Genomic DNA, 22,526 nt, shown 5'->3' with positions numbered 1-22,526 from the left:
CATCAGTACATTCACTTTTGTGGCACCCAGTAAACTCAGTGATACTTACCCACTTGCTGACTACACGATTGGATCAGCCCTCATGGTGACTTTAAAAAGGCATATTGAAATACAAGGTGAGCTAGCAATGGAGTTGGAGGGGTATGATGAGATGCTTCTGTCTACATAAGTAAATATGGTTACCAGATTGTGCAGCTTCTTCTGTTCTTCCTGCATGTCCTTCTAATGCAATACTTGTTCTAACCTACTATATTTCTTATATCACAGGGTGTCCGCAGATCCTAAACATGTCTGACATTGAATTTTATAAATAATAAGCAGTACAAAGGAAAGTTCACATTTTAATTCATATGGTCTAAATTCTAACTCAAACTTTTTTTTTTAACATTACTAGTTACAGGTTCTACTGCATCAGAGGTAGCATGTCTGATTTAGCAGCTCACATACTGACCTTCAGAAAGAAACTCCAGAAAATCCATGGACCAGTCCCCAGTTGTATGGGTCCTAGTTAAATGTATACCAACATCTTCTGTCTAAGTTAAATAAGAGTATAATACAATCATCTAGTTAAAGGACAATTCCGGCACAAAACGAACCTAGGGGTTAATAACAGATGTGTACCACTCTGTCGTTCTCTGGGACAGGTTTTCATACTAATTGATTGTTTGTAGCTTGATGGAAGATAGTGCGGACCGCTGATTAGCTTACAACGCTAGTATTCGGGGCACAGGGAAAGTAAAAATAAATCGCTATTTTGTACCACTAAAAAGGCTCAAAATATCACCAAACTTCAACGGTATCATAGTGAGGGTAATCTATGGATGAATGTCTGAAGTCTGTTTTTTGTGTGTGTGTGTGTGTGTGTGTGTGTGTGTGTGTGTGTGTGTGTGTGTGTGTGTGTGTGTGTGTGTGTGTGTGTGTGTGTCTGTGCAGAGTAAACAGCTGTGAAGATGGAGACTCCTGTGATCCTTAAGATCCACTTGACTGATGGCAGCTCTCAGAGGTTGACTCTCCCCCATGGACTCCCTGCATCTGTTGATGAACTTATGTGAAAAAGCAGTGTGGACTTCAGGGCAATTTTAGACTTCAGTTTATGGATTCCTTGTTCGGAAATGAGTTCCTTAATCTTACCTCAATGTCAGAAGTACAAGACAGAGGTACTCTTAAAGTAATTGATATGTCAAGGCCCACCACTGTGCAGCATAATGATGAGAGGTCTACTATTCTCAGTCCAGCCCTAAATCCCCAAGCATTCAGTCCTTCATGTGACTCTTCGTCCCTTTCAGGTGGATCTGTAGATACAGATGTACTGTCATCGAATGAGTCTACAAGCTCACGGTCCACTTGGCCTGCCGTCTTTCATGTGCCTAAGTTCTCCTACGATTCTGAAATAAAACTCCGGCAGGCAAGTTTAGCTTATATTGAAAATGGCACTGTACTTAGTTGAAGTCGGCCATTTTTGACAGTTTGGTGCAGGAAATTGTGCAGTATAAAGTCTATGTCACTGATAAGGAGATGGAACAGGTAGCGCAGAGTCTCATCAAGACACATCCATGTTTAACTGAGAAGGGGTCCTCTTCTGGATGTGGTGGATGGAAGACCAGTTTAAAATATAAACTATCAAACTACCGCACACAACTGAGAAAACTAGGCTGCCCAGAAGTGACAGTGAACTCTTTAAAAAACAAGCCTGCAGGGAGATGCAGTGCAGCCTTTGGTGTCAAAAAGGCAAAGAGAGCGGAGGTGAATTTTTGCCCAACATATCCATCAGCAGAAACTGAGGAAAGTCTGGAGGCCATGCAGAAAGCTCTGCTCTTGGATGTAAAGAAGAGAGACAACAGAGAGGTTGTGAAACTCAAGATGGAAAAGACTTTTGCACACAGAAGACATGAAGATGTTCGTGATGCACCAATGGTGGAGGATTTCATGGCAAGGTGGCCTGCTCTGTTTGACGTCAGTGAGGTAAGGCTTATCTCATGCTGGTTTTTCATCTCTGGTTTACTGTTGATATAAGTGAGGTCTTGGATACGGTGGCAAACTGCTAACATGCCTGATTGTATATTATCCGTCTGTGCTTTATCACTCACAACTGTCCTGGTCTACTGCATGTGTGATGGTGGCTTTATTTCTGACGTTTACCATTTTAACCTAATTCCTTTGTGCTTATTACCTGTTTTCAGATCAACGCTGAATTCAAGAGAATCGCCACAGTCCCACTTCAGTCCAAGTTTCTGTCTCAGCTTGACCTCCACTCTGACAACCTGATGAAGCTGTTCAAAAAGAGAGGAGGACAGCTAGGGCAAAGGCTCAAAACGTCATTGCACAAATGGCTGATGTAAGTAGTTCCTAGGGGCCCCATAGCCAGAAAACCTAGATACTTTAAGAATTATGACCATGTTATTGAAAACATTAAGATTGTGGAAAGGTTATTTAAAATGGTAAAATATTTTACTTGACACAATTTATTGGCAAGAACGGCATACAAATTGTACAGAAAGCAAGGGAGGCCCTACGTCTATTTACTTTTCCCCTTTCTCCTACTAAATTCATCTTTTGGTCTCAGTTTTAACCTTTCCTCTTTATTTATTTTCTGATCTTCATATTTGTGTCTTTCTTTGTCTTTACTGTCAAACTCTTTCCTGCGTGATTTGGAGCTGACAGCAAGGCTAGTACCATTGTGGGAACCCTGTTGTAATATTCTTAGAGAAATATGTACCCATATGACCGTGTAACACCAGTAGTTGACTTAAAAATGTAGCAGAAGTGCTAAACTAAGATGCTAATAAAAACAATTGTTTCAGTGTGATGATATAGATGCTGGACGGGAGTGTATCATCAAGGGAGTCTGTATCTACATGGGTGAAGATCCAGAAAACCTTGTGCAGCAATATCTGGTATGTGTTGTTTGCTTACTACTGCCTTTTTGTTGTCTAGATTGATTTCTTGGGATGAAATGATTCATTGATTAATAGAAAATGTATTGATTTATAATTTTGATAATCTATTAAATTGTTGTGTTTCATAGCATTATACAGTCAATACTTAAAAGGAACACACCGACTTATTGGGACTTTAGCTTATTCACCGTAACCCCCAGAGTTAGACAAGTCCATACATACCCTTCTCATCTCTGTGCATGCAGCAGCAATCCTACTGCTCCGAATAAGTGACAAAATAACACCAACATGTTCCTATTTAAATGTTGTGATTTGTAGAGTCAAAGCATGTACAAAAAAACAACGTAACGTGAGACACAGCCATCTTCTAACCCTAAACAAACCGGGAACTATATTCTTAGGCGCAAGAATATAGTACTTTGGCGGAGTGATATGCTCGCAGCAAGCATGTCTGAGAATATAGTTCCCGGTTTGTTTACGGTTAGAAGATGGCTGTGTGTCAGTCTTCATGGCATGTGTCGCAAGCAGCGTCAGCCCAGTGTGCGACACTAATTAAACAAAGCTTCAAGGCAAATCATTTTGCATCGAGGATTTTTAGTAATCAAATTATTGGAGTTACTCGAGGAATCGAGTTTACGTGTTTTTTTTACTATGTTTAATGTGGTTTAATGTTGTTGTGTCTGACTTTTTATACTGTAACCTAGAGAAAAAGTTAGTTTAAAGTCCAGTTATTAACATCAATCAAAGATTTACGGCTGTGCATAAGTTATGTTGATATAGTGATGTGAAAAATTATTTGTCTACACATTTGATTTTGAAATTGACCAAATCCGCTGGATCCGATATCCTGGTCAGTTCTATCTTCTCGCTGCTGGTTGATGCATTCTGAACACGGCTTTTGACAAAAATAGACTTGCTGCTTTATTTTTAGTGGAGCGCAGCAGAGATCCGCTCTGGGACGATGACGCGCCCAGTAGCGTGCTTGCTGGAAACACAAGCATTGACCTGTATGGGCGCGATCAGCTACGTCAGCCGTGGCACACCCATTGCGGTAGAATTTAAGGGTAAGAGATTTGTACAAAGATGCTCTCACAAGATTACAAAAAAAGCAGACTGTGCTCTAAACAATTCAAAAGTTGTCAGGGAATAACCAGGAGACAGACTGGAGTATGTAAGCCGAGCTTTATTCACAATGATCCAACAGAGATTAAAGAGAACAGGCAGGATACTGGCAGTAGACAAGGCACAGAGCAGCAGCAGACAACAGGATACAAACTACAGGTAAGGTAGAACTTGGCATAAACTAGAAATACGCGAGCGAGTCAGAGTGTCGTGTATAAACGAGACTAGACAAAGAGTGTGTGTGCCTGTGCTGCTTATGTAGGTGGTCACTGATTAGATGCAGGTGGTGAACTGATGATGTGCAGGTGCGTGTAATCAGTACTGAGGGAACAGTGAACGTCTGATAGGCGTGAGTGATGAGGAGTGTGAATCAGTGGGAGGAGTGTGTGCTGGGGAAGGAGAGGGAGGAGTGAGTGCTGGTGACGGTGGGACCCTGACAAAAGTGCCATGATTGCATTTGACACAAAATGATAAATATTCCCATACGCTACTGAAACTTAGCAAGCAAAAATATGAATTATAGCCTGTTTACTACGAATTTCATACACTGAAAAAACTCTAACATTGCTGTTGTTCGTTTAATGTGTATTTTCTCATTGAAATAGCTTAAAATTATTAGTTTTTTCATTTAAAGTAAACGCTCTAGTTTATGTTTATGGTTGAATCCATTTTTTTATATGGATACAATATAAATTGGCAGCGGGACATTAAACTGAATTTATTAATTTGATCAGAGCATTTTTATTAGATTAAGCATGATTTGCACATGCGCATTGTTGAGTTTGAGATCCCGCTCTCTGACCTGTTTACATCTAAATAAAGCATTTAAAAAAAAACGTCTGTCACACAGAATAATCTGTTGTGCAGCGGCCATGGCGGTACACTCCCAACAGACCCCTCCAGCCAGGCTGCGACACAGAAGAACGACGAGCAACATTAAAAACAATAAACTTTTTCCACCGTTGACGTTTTTTTCTCTGGCTGTAATTTCAGCACTCACGCTTGATAGCATGTCAATTATAAGATAGCACTAACGTGAGCATTCTTCATTCAAACTATAACATAACGTTAGCCGCCCTCTGGTCGTGGGTGAGTAGCTAATGTTATCACAGTTTGCTAGCTAGCTAGCTAACAAATAAATGCAAACTATCATTTCTAAATGCATTTTGTGGGGGCATTGACGTTAGCTAAAGTTACCACGTGTAAGTTAGTTAGCTAACATTACAGTTACCTAATGTTGTGTTCGTGAATTAAAATGCATTTGCTCTGCTGAGTGTTTTTAATAGTTAACAGTGGCGCGAAGAGCCTAGAAAACGTTTATTTGCCGACATTACTGTCTTTAAGAGCTCTGCGGACTCTGTTTTAAAGCTAGTTAAGATATCAGTATCATATGAAACTACACATTAGGCATTAATTAGTACCAACCATGATATGCTAGCTTGTCAGGAAGGGGGGGAAAATAATGCTCCAAAGTTAGGCTTTTTTTGTTTGTTGCGTTTTTGACACTTGACATGTCCATAATCCCCAGGTTCAAGCTGCAAACTTGACTGATGGTTACTTCTGCTGTCAACAGCATAAGGGCATATGTGATCTTTTATTTACACTCCTAATTATCTTGTGTTCAGTATTTATCAGCCATAATATTACAAGGCCCAGCTAATTCTAGCCGGTAATATTAGTTTGCATTTTTAGACCTAACTGTTGATTCACTTATGAGTTGTTTTTGCTGTAGGCGATAATTTGGTTAGGCTGTGATGGTGATTCCGTTCCGTGTTCACCATGTTAAAAACTTCTAAACTTCTTTCTGTTGTCGACCGGTGTGGCAGTTCGCTGAGGCGTCGCGTCACTCGCTGTGGCCGAGCCAACCCCTTTTTATTGCCTTCCCCTCAGCAAACCCCCGGCCCTACTAGTGCCCTCTTTTGCCGTACGGACGAACGCCAGTTGCCCGTCAGCGGGGCGGATGTTTTGACCTATACTAAAAATAAGTTGCTTTTGACGCTTCCCTGATTAATTTAGTTTATAGAGACACACACGCCCGCCGTCCAAAGGAGAAGCCCCCCCGGATCAGGGAAACCGAGACGAGAGCAAGAGGTTAGATACACACTACACCAGACGTTCCCCAAAAACGCGGGCTCTTATCCCCTGTGTATGACAAGCACTGCCCGAGGGGATCTTTAAAACCAATGATTTTTTCTTTAGTACTTACGGTCTCAGCCGTCCTCCCCAGGGTCACGGGAGGTCCCTTCCTTCTCAGGAAACGCCCTTGCCCTTCTTGGTCGCCCGACTGAGAGAGGGGATGCTCAGAGGCTCTGAATAGGCCGCGGTGGGGAAATGCACTCCCACTAGGAGATAACAGGAGGTCTGCGGGTCCAAGACGATTCCACCGGGAGGCAACTCTCCACGGGCGGTTAAAGAGGAGTCGCTAACCCCGTAGGAAACCCTACCGCTGACAGCGGGCAGTACGATCCCAGAGAAAATAAAGAACTGGCAAAGATTGTCTCCCCTAGTCTAAAATCAGACTCAGGTGATTTTTATTATTTTGTGACAAAAGCAGAAATTAAAAGCAAGTGGTCCTCTACAAAATAAAACTAAAAATACAAATAAAGATAAAGCCTCCGCTCTTACAGAGGTACCTAAAGCCGCTTCTCTTTTCCTCCTGGCCCTGTCTCTCCCACACTCATAAACGAAGGTAATCTCCTTCTTCGATGTCGAAGAAGGTAAATAAATCTTCCCCACAACGCAACGCGAAGAGCGTCTGGGTAAAAACTAAGAGAGAAGAGCACTTTTTGGCCTCTGTATAACAGAGGTATTCGCGCGCTTCTCAGAGATAGTCTTTTTTTTTTTTTTTTTTTTCTCTTTTTTTCCTTTACACTCCAGCGACGCAAGGGAACCCCCGCGCTGGGAGAGTGATAATGAATCTTCCCCAAAACACAGAAAGTGCAAGGGTAGATGGAGAAGGCTTCATGGTATCCCGATGCCACGCAAAGCACTCGGAAAAGAGCCCGAAGGAAGCCCAAAAGGGACCCCAAGGGTAAAAGGGGCCAAAAGGCACCCAAAAGAGGGGCTCACCGCAAAGGGGCCGCTACTCGGCAAAAACACTCATATTTATACAAAAAAACATTTTACTCCTCCTAAAATTATCAAAAGGGACGTTACATATGTACTTCCCTATCCTTGTAAGGTAATGTAGGAAACACTTCACAAATTACGTTACAGTAATGAACTTCATGAACTCTACAGCTCGTGTGCTGTGTATGGCCACACCCGTGCCTTCAAGACGCCACACACACACACGCTGCATGCACCCATCAAGGCCGCAGCTCCTGCCTGTGCCCTTCTTATCTCTCTAGGTGCTTTCCTACACCTAGACTCAAAGTTAAAGCTCTTTCTGCCCTAAAATGCAAAAACAGATCTGTATGTAAGCAAAAGACAGATTAATATATGAGCAAAATATATTTAGTTATTTTTTGGGGGTTTCAACACACACTCTAAGCAATGATATAGTTTGCTTTTCAAAACACATCTATCTAAGTGATTATATGGTTATCTTATTAATACTGATAACGCTATATATGTTGTAAAGCAAGAAATGACATGGATTCTGATATTTCTTCGTTTTTGAGTTTTCATCTGGCCTTGCGGACAACATCCTCCCATGAAAACACGAAAACTATCAGTGTTCAAAGTTTATTATAGTCCAGAATGATGACCAAGGGGTCCTGATCACGGTTCGTCAGGATCAGGAACCTGTTGCTGGTTGCGGTAAACACATGCCAGTGTTTATCGACAGGAATGCACTCTCCGTCTCCATCTGGGAAATCAGAGGTCACCGTCTTCAGATGAGTAGAATTCTTGATAAAGTAATCCATATTTTCTGTGGAAGGTTCTATCATCCAATTGTGGCGGAACTGTCCCTGTTTCACGTGTGTGAAATATTTCCACATGGCCGGGTCACCAGTTGCACGCGGGTGAACCTTAGTTTTCTTGTGTCTGTCCCTCACCTGACCAAACTGGTAGATCCTGAAGGCTGACTCCTCTGTTACCTGAGAGTCAGGGATTGGCACAGGGACAGGGGTGTCCATCGGGACAGGGGCATCCATTGATACCTCGGAATTAGGGGTCGGTGTAGTAACAGGATTTCCTACAGTACCCTCTGGTTCAGTCTAAGTCCCTCTAGACATTTTGGCAGGGAAATTAGAGGGGTTTGAGTTTGAGTACTTTTTTCTCTTCTTCTTGTGTTTTCTGACATGCGGGCGAGTCTCAGAGCTTGCGGGAACAGCAGGCAGTGGTGAGGGGAACAACGAGGAGGAGGGGGAGCACTGGTCTGGATCTTGCCCACCTGCTACCGGGGTCCCGGCTTGCTGACTGCTCGTGGCCGCCTCCTGAGTGGATTCCTGGCCCGTTCTGCCGGGCCCGGGTTGCAGTAGCTCACCAGCCGCTCCAAGATGCCTCTCCTTCTTGTTCTTCTTCCTGTTCCTCCGTCGTTTCTTTGCTCTGCAGGATTCACCTCCAGTGTTGTTTCTGTTCCACCCGCTTGTGTCGTCTCCCGGGTTGAGGACTGACACGGATAGGGGTCGAACACGACATATGGCTCCGGCCCGCCCTTCGCCAGCATCTTCGTTATCTCTCTCTGTTCTGGAGTCTGCCACCACCATGGGGACGGTAACCAGGGTATCAATGGATTGGGAGTGTATATCGTCAATGGCTGAGGAGAAGATCTCTCCTCTCGGGTGTGTGAGAGGGAGTCCTCACCAGCAGGATCGGGGAAGACCTCTCCAAGGTCAGCGACGGGGATGGATCTCTCTTGGATGTGTGAGGGGAAGGCCTCACTGGTAGGATCGGAGAAGGGCACCTCGATGCCGAAGCTGATCCTGCCAAGGCTGAGGAGCTGGTACTCTCCATCCTCTCCATCCCCGATGCCAAGACTATTAAGAGTTTGGAGGAATGATTCACCCGAGCATCCATCTCCACCGTCACTCGCCTCTGGCCCTCCACCCCCATTAAGCATGTTCAAACTTTCATCCAACTCTGCGAAAGAGTCGATCTGGTTTGCTTCATTCTCCATTGCTTTTGGATAATAAATTTGTCAAAAGCGCAACTACACGCTCTGGTCTCCTCACAATTCGGGGAGCAAGTAAAGATGATTGCTTGATGTGTGTAAGCTATTGTCTTATGTGTGGTTATCAGCTCCACCTCCTCTTCCGGTGGTAAGGCCCTGGCCCATCAGAGTTTCTATTCTTCAAGGTCAGGTGCCCTCCTCTGTATCTTATCTTTAAACGGCTTGATCAAGAGCCTTATATTTTCTGCTCTTGCATTTTCGCTGAATCAATAGCCATGTTAGTTTCCAGCTCGCAAACCCAACAGCCATACAAGACAGCAAAGCCACAAGAGCATATAAACATCCCCATAATGCATTACCCACCCCACAAGCCAACTGAGCTCTGCAGCCCTTTTTATGTTGGTAGGTAAAGACACCATAGAGTCCCTAAACACAGACAAAAACCTTTTATTTTGATAGCTTGATAAGTGATTCCAGTTCCTGGCAGCCACGATATCAACACATTGGTTGCAGAAAGAAAACCTAGTGTAAGAGCCAAATAGGTATTGGTTCATCTTAAATGGTATGTTTGTTTAGAAACAGTTAAAATAGTATAAAACTGTTTAATGAAAATTAATAGGTCATGTATTGGTTGTAATGCATGATTTGGTAGTGTTTGGTTCTAGTGATGTTTTAGTGTTTTGGGCTTCCAATCGGATGGCGCTACGTCATAGCTTAGTTAGTTTGAAGTTGGAGATGTTGGAAGCAACACAGTTTTTTGACCGTGCGTACCATGTTTAATTTTGTTTTTACAAGTAAACATTTTAAAAAAGAAGACGTATGGTTGCTCGTGTTTCAAATACTGGTTGCAGTTAGACTGACTTCAAAGGGTGGTACAGAAGAATGAGAAACAATTAGGTGCCACTACACCTAGCATTACCACTGCATTCAATCCCTGCTTTGGCCACTACCGGTTTCCTTGCTGTGGGCCTGGTTGCTCTAAGGCCTTGCCAGACTATTTCATAGCACTGGATCCCGCAGTGGACACAATGTCCAGGTATATAATGTTCCCATTTCAAAATGCCATTGGATCATTCATCGTCATTTTTACACACATATTGGACTCCTCTAAAGTCGACAGACTGGGTATCTGGGTCGGACCGTAACCATCTTGGGTGTGTCTCTTTCTAAGCTGCAGTTAAGAAATATGTACTGGGTATTTATAACCTTTCAGTACTACTAGATTGTTAGTTAGCTGAAATTGAACTACCAGACAGATATTTCTGTGAACTTATCAAGGGACAGACTGTGAACTGTCCCGGATTTAGCAAGGTTTACCGAGATCCGCTGCAACTCTCAGTTATTTTTAAATCAGGACTGAGGACCTATCTTTTTGATGTTGCCTTTCTTTACATAATTTATTTTATCTGCTTTTATATATTTAACTGTTTTAACTGCTATTTCATGTTTCATGTAAAGCACTTTGGATTGCCCTGTTACTGGAATATGCTATATAAATAAAGCTGCCTTGCCTTACCCCCGTTCCCTGAAGCTTGATTTAACGCCTGCTTCAGTCTTCGTGTAATCCGAGTATAACCAGACCTCGTCCCCGTCCAGACAAACAGGAGAGGAGTCGGTTACTTGTTTTGGTTTATAATCTACCAGTTTCCCCTGACCCAGTGTTTCATTCATATAAACCACTCTTGCTGTAAACCCACTTTTCCTACACCGTTCTAAGTACTACGTATCGCTCTGCCCATCTTTTTGACTGGGTATTATAGTTAGCAGACTAATCTGTCCCAGCGGAAATACTGTGCCTTCTTCAGGCTCCATGAGGCCGTCAGACTGCAGGCTATGCCACTGGCTTCCCGTACGTCTGTATCCAGACCCCGAGGAAGCTGTAGGCCAGCCGCCACTTGTCCTCCTGGCCTGGTCATGAAAGTCCCTGAAAGTCTCCACATCCTCCTGATTTTCCTCAGGAAATTCCTGTCCATTCAACCTGGGGGTACTATTCCTTCGGGGCGGTTTCGGGGGTTCCCATCCTCCTGAGCCCCTTAGGGGATCTGGATCTGGGTCACCTCCTTCTCCACCACCTCCGGCTCTTCCCCCGGATATACTGGCAGGCACATCCCTATACTGCCTTTCTACAGATCTATCTCTATGAATACAGCCTTCCCGCTAAAAATCATATCCTTCTTTAAGATATGAGCTTTTCCAGGGTCCCCTGATTCTTGGCATTGCCAGAACTTCAGGGCCTGTCATAGACTTCTCTACGCATTTTTATTTTTATTTTTTTTTCTCCCAGCGAGACTGGGTACCAACCCGTTCCCTCCAATATAGGCTCCTCTTCCCAGCCCGAGTCGTACTCTCCCTGCTCCAGGAGCCTGGGATTGTACCAACCTAAATCGGTCCGGTATGTAGGTGCACTACACGGATATTGGTCGGGGTTGTACGGTCTATCTGGTAACGGCTTAACTGATCTCCCCAATCTGCCCCTGGGGGCCCGTTTGGGTATCGGTGGGTCAACAATGGTAACTGATTTCCTCATCTGGTGCCTTCCAGGGGGTATCATTGTCTGAAGACCCCTCGGTTGCTTTCCAGATGTAAACAATATGCCCCTAGGTCCTGGTGTGGGAGAAGTAGAAACTGGTACTGCCCGCGTCAGTTTTTTTTTCTTAAAAACCTCTGCGTTCAGTCCTGACTCCCACTTCCCGACCTCTCTCTAGGGGTACTTTTACATATATGCGCATGAAAGTTTCCTTTCTTACACGCCGGTCTAGCCTGTATCTCTGTGGGTACTCCCTGCCTATCCAGACTACTAGCTGTTGTTCATAGTCCGGTAGAGGCTCCCTCTTCATATGCGTTTTGAGGCATTCTGAGGCAAGCACGTATGTGCCGCTATTCTGAGGGCACCCCTCTGGCCCCCTCAGCATGTGCACTACGGCCCTGTGCCCAGCTTCCCCGTCTCCGGTTTCGCTGGGTATCTCTCTCCCTTGGCTTCCTGAAGCCTAGGAACCCCCAGATAGCTCTACGGCCCCTCTGGGGTAACTTTGGCTGTTCTGACTCAATCTGTCTGAACCACTTAACTTTACGTTACGGCGCTTAATTCGTCGCCCCTTAGCACTAAAACCGTCCCATTCAATTAAGGAATAAAAAATAAAACTATTCCATTTATTTTTTACACATAGACAATGGTCCCATCTAACGTGGTCCCATAAAAGAACAGATAAAAAATAAAACTATTTCATTTATTTTTTATGCATAGGAAATGGTCCCATCCATGTGGTCCCATAACAGGAAAGAACAGAAAATAAAACTATTTCATTTATTTTCAGTGCACAGAATAAAAAATAAAACTATTTCATTTATTTTTTATACATAGAAAATGGTCCCATCCATGTGGTCCCATAACAGAAAGAATAGAAAATAAAACTATTTCATTTATTTTCAGTGCATAGAGAATAAAAAATAAAACTATTTCATTTATTTTTTAAACCTAGAAAATGGACCCATTGATCCCATCTGGGGTGCCATGTCGACCGGTGTGGCAGTTCGCTGAGGCGTCGCGTCGCTCGCTGTGGCCGAGCCAACCCCTTTTTATTGTCTTCCCCTCAGCAAACCCCCGGCCCTACTAGTGCCCTCTTTTGCCGTACGGACGAACGCCAGTTGCCCGTCAGCGGGGCGGATGTTTTGACCTATACTAAAAAGGAGTTGCTTTTGACGCTTCCCTGATTAATTTAGTTTATAGAGACACACACGCCCTCCGTCTAAGGAGAAGCCCTCGCCCGGATCAGGGAACCCGAAGGCGAGACAAGAGGTTAGATACACACTACACCAGACGTCCCCAAAAACACGGGCTCTTATCCCCCTGTGTATGACAAGCACTGCCCGAGGGGATCTTTAAAACCAATGATTTTTCTTTAGTACTTACGGTCTCAGCCGTCCTCCCAGGGTCACGGAGGTCCCTTCCTTCTCAAGGACGCCCGCCTTGCCCTTCTTGGTCGCCCGACTGAGAAAGGGGGATGCTCAGAGGCTCTGACCAGGCCGCGCGGATAGGGAAATGCACTCCCACTAGGAGATAACAGGAGGTCTGCGTGTCCAAGTCGATCCCCACCGGGAGGCAACTCTCCACGGGCGGTTAAAGAGGAGTCGCTAACCCCCGTAAGGGGGGGAAACCCTACCCGCTTGACAGCGGGCAGTACGATCCCAGAGAAAATAAAGAACTGGCAAAGATTGGCTCCCCTAGTCTAAAATCAGACTCAGGTGATTTTTATTATTTTGTGACAAAAGCAGAAATTAAAAGCAAGTGGTCCTCTACAAAATAAAACTAAAAATACAAATAAAGATAAAGCCTCCGCTCTAACAGAGGTACTTAAAGCCGCTTCTCTTTTCCTCCTGGCCCTGTCTCTCCCACACTCATAAACGAGCAGGTAATCTCCTTCTTCGATGTCGAAGAAGGTAAATAAATCTTCCCCACAACGCAACGAAGAGAGCGTCTGGGTAAAAACTAAGAGAGAAGAGCACTTTTTTGGCCTCTGTATAACAGAGGTATTCGAAGCCGCTTCTCAGAGATAGTCTTTTTTTTCTTTTTCTTTTCCTCCCTTACACTCAGCGAGCGCAAGGGAACCCCTCTCCGGCTGGGAAAGTGATAATGAATCTTCCCCAAAACACAGAAAGTGCAAGGGTAGATGGAGAAGGCTTCATGGTATCCCGATGCCACGTAAAGCACTCGGTAAAAGAGCCCGAAGGAAGCCCAAAAGGGACCCAAAAGGGACCCAAAAGGGTAAAATGGGCCAAAAGGCACCCAAAAGAGGGGCTCACCCGAAAAGGGGCCGCTACTCGGCAAAAACACTCATATTTATACACAAAAAACATTTTACTCCTCCTAAAATTATCAAAAGGGACGTACTATATGTACTTACCTATCCTTGTAAGGTAATGTAGGAAACACTTCACAAATTACGTTACAGTAATGAACTTCATGAACTCTACAGCTCGTGTGCTGTGTATGGCCACACACGTGCCTTCAAGACGCACACACACACAGCTGCATGCACCCATCAAGGCCGCAGCTCCTGCCTGTGCCCTTCTTATCTCTCTAGGTGCTTTCCTACACCTTACAGTTTCTCAAAGAAAGCTCTTTCAGCCCTAAAATGCAAAAACAGATCTGTATGTAAGCAAAAGACAGATTAATATATGAGCAAAATATATGTTATTTTTTGGGGGTTTCAACACACACTCTAAGCAATGATATAGTTTGCTTTTCAAAACACATCTATCTAAGTGATTATATGGTTATCTTATTAATACTGATAACGCTATATATGTTGTAAAGCAAGAAATGACATGGATTGTGATATTTCTTCGTTTTTGAGTTTTCATCTGGCCTTGCGGACAACACTGTATGCTCTACTTTTTAGATCAATGCAGAGTTAATGTGAATCACAACAGTTCCCTTGGAGAAGTTCTTGGCGCAGTTAAACAACACTCCACCAAACTGCTGGAGGTCATCAGGAGCAAGGGAGGAGTTGTGAAAGAGAAGACCACCAGGACCTTGCAGGTTATAGATGAGGTATCTATGAATAAGTTGTGTATCAGTGGGATCCATGGCTGAATATTTTTTATTTTTTTGTAAATAGTTTATTTTAATTAATAGTAACTGTTCTTACTCAGACTGTGGACATCACCATCAGAAGAGAATGCATCCTCAAATCTCTGATCTACCTGGGCGAACCTGTTGAGCACCTTATCAAAGAATACCAGGTAAGGGCATCTCTCTCACTTGCTCACACAGTTAACACCTACAGACTAACATGGTCATAGTCTAGGTTTTCCTAGCCATATGCAATAAATAGGGATGTGACGAGAAACTCAGCTCACAAGACAAGAGTTTAACACTATTTATATGAAATCTTTGATGCTGAATTATGACTGAATTTTGAGCAGTAAACACTTAATCTCCTGCATTCTGGTGATTTGTTTCTGCACCAATTTATGGTGGAAATGTCTTTATGTAAGGGGGAAACACAATTCATGTGGCATATGACAATTCAAAACCTAACACTATAACAGAATATAATGCAGTAAGGCTCTCAGGCATTCTGTGTTGCTTTCAGATATGTTTCTCCTGTAGATCAACTTTTGTCAATCAACTCCTGCAGGGTCAGCACACATGCACGCATGATTTAGTCTTGCCTCCTTTCTGCACATTCAGAATCTCTCCCACATATCTGTGTTCTCTGACATATCCAGAAAAAAGTCTGAATATAACGAGAATAACGTCATCGTCAGTGCTGGGCATGTTACTCAGAAATTGTAATAAGTTACTAGTTACATATTACTCCTTCAAAAAGTAATAATATTACATTACTTATTACTAGGTACTCTTTACGTTACTATATTACTTTCACAACAAATTTTATTTACTTTAACTCAGATTTAGGAGTTCTTAGATACACACAGTTTGTTGCTCATGAGACAATCAGGCTCAAGAATGGTTGGTTTGCACTAAAAAAAATCTTCAGACAAAAAATAAATCCTCTGCTTTATTTAAATTTTTTTATATTCATTTTCCCCTACAAAATCACCCCAATAATTTTAGGATGCTAAATTATTTTCAAATACAGCAATTAAAACTCCTGTTCCTGTATTTTTTCATATCGCAATATATATCGCGGAACAGAAAATATTGTCAATGTCAGTTTTTTCCAATATCGTACGCTGGTGTTGCATCAGCTGGGCAGAGTTGATTCACTCTGCGTGCACGTTATCAGTTATATATTTGTTATTTTACTGCATGAGATAAAATTTGATGTCGCGTGACAGTGTGTGCAAAAAAGTGAATTGCATGAATCTCATAAGACAGCTTTTAACCTGACGAGAAATCTTGTCACTTTTAATCTAGTCACACCCCTTGTAGCAAACATTTGTTTGATTTGCGCCTATTCAAGTTTTGAAAGTTTGGAGTGTATAAGAGCTTGGCACATTATGATCTAACATGACATCTGGAGATTTCTGAAACTAACGCATTTCTTTTCTTTTTCTTTTTTATGCAGGAAAATGAGGCTGAAGAACTGGAGCAGACAACCATGGCGATCTTTATCACTGGGAAAGAGGATCCTCTCCATCCACCCAAAAACATAAAAATTGTCATCGAAGAAACAGAGGTCCTGAACGAGTTGCCCTCGTTTGCAACAGCTTTTGCCATGGTCTTTGGGCTCATATACACACTAAACATAAAATATCAGAAAAGGCTGCAGTTCACCTTTGAATTTGTGCAAAAGGTCCTGATGGAGCTTGATGGAAAAAAGATGACCCCAAAAGTCAATAGACTGAGCACCCAGCTGTACAGCACAGAGTAGGCAGAGCTGTTGCACAGACTTGCTTGATTTTATTTTACATTTGTGGTTAAATTTGATGGTGTTTCTACAACCACATTTACAAATGTAGCTGCGTATGTTCAATGGCTACCAGCCTCAAAGGCCGAAGTAGGCAGAGTGTTCTCAAATGTGTAGTATGACTTTCAAGACTTTGGATCCTTTTGTAAGAGGTTGCACTTACATGGCTGCATTTTTACTGCAGCATTTACAAATGTGGCTGCCCATATTCGGAGACTACCAGCCTCAAAGTCCGAAGTAGGCCATAAGCGTTGTGGACAACTGGAGAGACTGATGTTTAGCTGATAGTAAGGCTCACACCTGAATTATAAAATGTATGTCCCGGTAAATTCGCCATGGGTACTGCATGATGTTGGAGTTGTGCTACTATTCACAGCTACATGATTTGTCTTCTGATGACATCAATAGTCTTGTTTCTGGTGTTCAGCTGGTGTACATTTGAAACCGATGTTCAATGTTATCAATTCATTAAACAATAAATATAAATGTGTTCTAAAGGAAAGTGTTCTGAGTAATCATTGATCAAAATTTGTTAAAAGCTATTTTTTTACATTTGATTTACTATACATTTCAAATAATGACAACTGTTATTGTTTGATATGAGGCAACCTAAAATAATTAATTTCCTCTGATGTATAAATAATTAATTTGACCCAACCTTTAAAAAGTGGTTGCTTGGAGTTAAACTTTGAGTCAATGTCAAATATTTTGTGTGATTGATTACTTCAATTTTTTTAACCCAGTGAGGTCCCAGTGACCCGAAGGACAACACAAGGATTATGTACTTCCCTTTACTTTGTTGAGAATTGCTCTCTAAACCCTGTTTCTTGTAAAGTAAGTAAGTAAATTTTATTTCTAGAACACATTTAAACACAGTTTAAGCTGACCAAAATGCTGTACAAACAAGAACTAAGGTGCTGTATTAACCCTTGTTTAGAGAGCAATTCTCAACAAAGTAAAGGGAAGTACATAATCCTTGTGTTGTCCTTCGGGTCACTGGGACCCGAAGGACAACACAAGGGTTAAGTTGATCCAAGGTTGTTTTTTTTTCAGTGTACCTCAGCCACAGTGAACAATCCCGGCCATTTGATCCTGAACTCCGTGATCATAGGCTTGTCTCGGACGACCTCCTGCCTCCTGTATGCAAAGGTCTTGGCCATCTTCTCTTTGAAAACTGTATCATTTCGTCTTTTCTTGACCTCAGACAGAAATGCCAATCTTTCACCTTCAAGACTGTCCTAGTCTCCCCAGCAGGATAGCGAGGACAAGAATTTACTTCTGCCTTTCTGGGTTTTTTGACATCATAGGCAGGTTAACATCTATCTGCAGGTTTGTGCTTGGGGGAATTGATGCTCAGTACTGGGCAACCCAAGTTCCTAAGCTTTGTCCTATAGTTTGCCATCTTGTACTTAAGGCTTATTTTCCATCCATAGAAACCGCTGGAAGAACCTTGTTCTTTCAAACACGGGTGGGTACGTTTTGATTAAAGCCTCACAAACAGATTCTATTTCCAAGTTTGAAGGATATGCCTTTAACTTGATGATTTGCTCAGTTAGACTTTCCAATATGTCAGTTTGTGACTCGGGTTCATAAGAACAAAGTCCTGATTAACGCTTTCAAGTTGCATCTCCGCATCATATGGAAACTTTGATATTTGGAATTCTGTAGGCCACTGGGATCGAGCAGTTGCTGAATCAGGGGAGGAGAGTAATATTGTGTCAGAAGATGACAAAGATTTTTCATCCCCACTCTGGTTCATGTTGCCTGGAGCATCCGCAGACAAGCGGATGATTTTCACTGTGCTCTTGTCTTGAATATCGCTGATTTGGTTAAGGTTAACAAACTCATTGCCAAAGTCAGTGTCCATGTACTGGAGTCTAATGTCCCCATCTAAATCAAACTGACGTTTGATTTCATTTGAAAGATCCTCCACAGACTTTGGCATGCCCGACTCTATAGTCAGTTTTTCAGCATTGTTGGACCCAAGGATAATCCGTATTTTTCCTGGTGCAGCCATCATCCAAATGCTTCAGTCTAGAAATGGAAAAAAAGTGTAAATCCATTAAACATGTATGAAATGTAAAGCAGTAAAATTGGAAAGTCAACAACTGGCTTTGAAGCAAACACGGGCCATATTCACAAAATCTTATCTTAGCACTTTAAGTCCTCTAAAATAGGGTTAGTAGTTCCTATTTACTAAACTATGACATTAATAATTAACATATACAGAACTCAGGCTGAATTAAAAACTATTAAAAGCCTAAATGTTCTTTAAAAATGTACCTTATAGACTATCAGATTTTACAAGTGACAATGACTTAGTGCATGCAGAGAAACACATCACCATACAGCCAAGTGGACAAAGGTGACAGGTATATTAGGTGCTAATGTTAGTGAGAATAAAGTGGGCATTTAGTAAGGTATCAATTACAGCTGTTTACTTACATTTAACATGTGTTTTTAATATAAGGATATCTCTTAAACGTAACCAGTCAAAGGGGCCCAACTAAGTAGTCATGTAATGGGTATTTCTCTCCCAGTTCATCATGTGTTATCAGGGACAATTTGCCAGTTGGACAAGGTTGCAGACAATGAAACCCAGATTATCTTGAAGTACACAAATCCTTAGTATCTCTCCAAATTCAGGTAGCCCATCAGTAAATCCACAGATGACTATCATTCCCTTGCTATAGTTGATCCCCTTACTAGGGATGGGCATTCGATTACATTTTCTTCGTCGATCGTCGGGAGAATTAACGATCGACTATCGATTAATCCTTAATATTTTTTATATTAAAAATTCATTATTTATTTAACTTTTTATAAATTAAAAATACAAAAATACAGCATGTTTTTCCTCGATGAGATCTTAATTACAAGAACAACTTGTTGCAGTTACACTGGAGGTTATAGATTTAGATTATAGATATAGGCGCTGCAGTGCGGTGCTCTGAAGCAGCAGAACCTGCAGCTGCGAGCCAGCGTTCTTAAACAGAGTCCCTCGTTTGAGTAAGCACCATAGTTTTCTACAACACCATCAATGATACAATCTTTGCTTAAGAGCTACGCAACCCAAACAGAAAAACAATATATTGAAATATATTTTAAAGTGTCAAAAATATATGTGGCATATATTCCAAATACATTGAAATATATTTGCATTGTTGTTCACTTATATTTATCAATTTGAAATATATTCTGAAATATAACAAAAATATATGATTTTAAGTGTGAAATATATTTACATTTATAACATGTAATGTAAAATATATGACAAAATATATGGTCATAAAATGTTTAGCTTGAAGGGTCAAAAATGTATTTTGGTCATAGTAATTCCTCTACCTTTTCCCCTATACACAACAGTAGGCTACCATATATAACTACTGTATTATGACACAGCTATAATAAATACTGTACTTACATTTAAATGAGTGCAATGTAAAATGACAGATTTCCTAGGACTATTAGGCCATTTTAGGTGGCACGTACCTAACACTAAGTGCAATTATTAGATTTATTGTTGTGTTTTATTGACATCTTTCCTGAAGTCATTTAAATATTGAAAATATGCACAATAGTTATGATGCAAGTATAACAGTGACACTCCAACAGTTAAGTACACTTAAACAATAGATAGAACTCAGTGTCTAACACTGCATACACACACTACTAAATAACTATTCAATTCTGTAAAAAATAATTCAAATAGTATTTCATGTACAATATATACATTTATTGTACATTTATATACAATATATACATTTATTGAACATTTTTATACAATATATACATTTATTGTACATTTATATACATTCTTTGTATATTTATATACACATTTTTTGTACATTTATATACAATATATACATTTTTGTACATTTATATACAATATATACATTATATACACATATACATCCAATACAGCATGTTCAAAAAATTATTCTGACAGTGAAACACAGCTGTAATCTCACACAAAATCCATTAAAACATCATCTCCACGCTATTCACAAATCTTAATATGTAATTCACTGGCAAATGGGGTGTAGGTGTTTTTCCTTTTTGGTCTGCCAAGAGCAGTCACATCATTACCACGGCACACATTTTTCAACTTCTTTGGCAGTGAAAATTGATCAAACAAGTCTTTGCATTCAACACTGGCATTGCCCATGGTCTTTTCTCTCAGTGCTGGTAAGGCTTTTTGCATCCAAAATGTTTTAATGATTTGAAGAGCAACACCTTGTGTACTTCTGATCATGTTCATGAGATCATTGTTGTATGCTTCGAATACAAATGCAGAATGAGCCCAAAGCGGACCCCAATTTCTAACACTCCTTGTTAAATTAAGGCAAAGGTGTGTATTGAAAGTCATGTTCTCAAGCCCATAAATGTCTTGCATCTCTACCACATATTGCAGTAGTAGCTCCTGAGCTTGCTGAATTTCAACTAAGCTGATTCTCTCAGCCAGTAAGATAGCTACACCATGGACAAGCTTTGACCAATGAAGGAGATACTTTTCAGGCAGAATTCCTTTCAACACCGGGATGCTATAGTATAGCAACCACATCAACCATTCGTGCGCTTTCCAGAACTTTCTGTCCTTTAAGGAACGAGGTATCCTTGAAACATTGCATGGAGGTCTGATGTCTAGAAGCTTCTTATCTAACATGTGAATTGATCCGCCAATGTACCATGTTGTTTGATGATTCTCACTATTTAACCACAGCTCGGCCATTGTCCTTGCAATACCTAAAGAGACACTGTGATCTGGGACACAGGACTCAATTATATTAAAATGTGGGACACGTAGTAAAATGCTTGGTCCTTTCACACCTTTAACAGGCATGCCAGATTCTAGAGCACATTCAATGTCCTCTTCAGTTTGAGCCTGGGTTCGTAACTCACAGGATTCAAATGGGTATACACGTGTATAACCCCTGCCTTTTTCAACCATATCACCTCTCTGCAGGCAAAATGAACATCCATATTGAACATTGAATTGTTTGAAGTTCTGGATTACCGGCCTTGCTACTGAATCACATACAAGTACCAGAGGATAAACTCTTGTGGTGTTAGTAGTGAAAGATGTTTGCCAAGTGAACCCCTGAGTTTCTAGATGTAAAATCTCTTCAACAAAGGGTTGAAGGTACACATTCATGTTTGGTTTACTATTGCCAAACCATAGCCCACATAGCATTACATGCTTCTGTCTGTCAAACACTGGCAGTTCATTAATGATGCACAAGAGAGGCCAAATGCTAAATGAGGAGGACTTAAAAATGGGCACACCATCACAACTGCATGTTAGTGATATATTAGGTGAACGTAAAGGTGATTCGGGTGAGTCTGACAGTTGCTGATATAAAGCACCATCACATATGTCACTAATAACATTTGGATCCATTTCCTTTTCAAATTCATGGCTGACATGTTTAATGACATCTTTCTGCAAAAACAAAGTTTTTAGTTGCTCCTCTAATAGGCCGGGAGCCAGGTCCACTCCTCAGGATGTTTTTTGCTACCTTTTTTTCACTATTATTTTCTATTATCTTATACCTTGGGCCATCACAAGTTGATAATGACCACCCTAAACTCGGCCCCGTTTGGTCTCAGGGGCCAAAAAACACCCTTTTTGGGAAAAGCTTTTGGCGGAATGATGTAATTGTGAATATTAAGGTACTGCAGGTACATAAATGGTCATATAACCCTAAAATTTTGCATGGTGTATCCTGACACATAGGGGGAACTAGCTGAAAAAGATTCTGGGGATTGCTGCCTTTTTGCTGTCAAATATCACCCTCAACATACCCCAAAAGACAAAAACATGTCTGTCCGCCTGACAAATTGTCATCAAAAGTGATCATTTTCAAGCATTTTATTATACATATTACTGCCTCAAATGTATATGAAAAACTTCCCAAGTTTATAAGCTTCAATTTAAGTCCAAGATGACCTTTCTATCTAGAGGATTACAGCTGGTATAACCAAAGTTCTCCACTGTACCTCAAATCGGAGAAAACAGAACTTTCAAGCATTATCATTCCATATGGGATTAAGCATATTTTTTGCATATGA

At 41.4% G+C, this 22,526-nt stretch overlaps 1 protein-coding gene across 1 annotated transcript; it reads left to right on the top strand.

Moving 5' to 3' along the window:
* Window positions 1–1,097: 1,097 nt before the first annotated feature.
* Window positions 1,098–14,500, top strand: LOC120555500. Its single transcript, XM_039794209.1, has 4 exons — window positions 1,098–1,962; window positions 2,181–2,335; window positions 2,802–2,894; window positions 14,478–14,500. The coding sequence occupies exons 1-3, from the start codon at window positions 1,516–1,518 to the stop codon at window positions 2,812–2,814; spliced, it is 615 nt and encodes a 204-aa protein (XP_039650143.1). The 5' UTR covers window positions 1,098–1,515; the 3' UTR covers window positions 2,815–2,894; window positions 14,478–14,500.
* The last annotated feature ends 8,026 nt before the right edge of the window (window positions 14,501–22,526 follow it).

This window comes from Perca fluviatilis, chromosome 3, assembly GCF_010015445.1.
Source record: "Perca fluviatilis chromosome 3, GENO_Pfluv_1.0, whole genome shotgun sequence".
Classification (NCBI taxonomy): Eukaryota; Metazoa; Chordata; class Actinopteri; order Perciformes; family Percidae; genus Perca; species Perca fluviatilis.
Note: the sequence above shows the minus strand (reverse complement) of the source record. Positions and strands in the feature narration are given on the sequence as shown.

Excerpts from the sequence above, each read along its gene's own strand:
- LOC120555500 (XM_039794209.1), top strand. The coding sequence starts at position 1,516 with ATGGAACAGGTAGCGCAGAGTCTCATCAAGACACATCCATGTTTAACT. Across the intron at positions 1,963-2,180 it reads CTCTGTTTGACGTCAGTGAG|ATCAACGCTGAATTCAAGAG; the intron begins GTAAGGCTTATC and ends ACCTGTTTTCAG.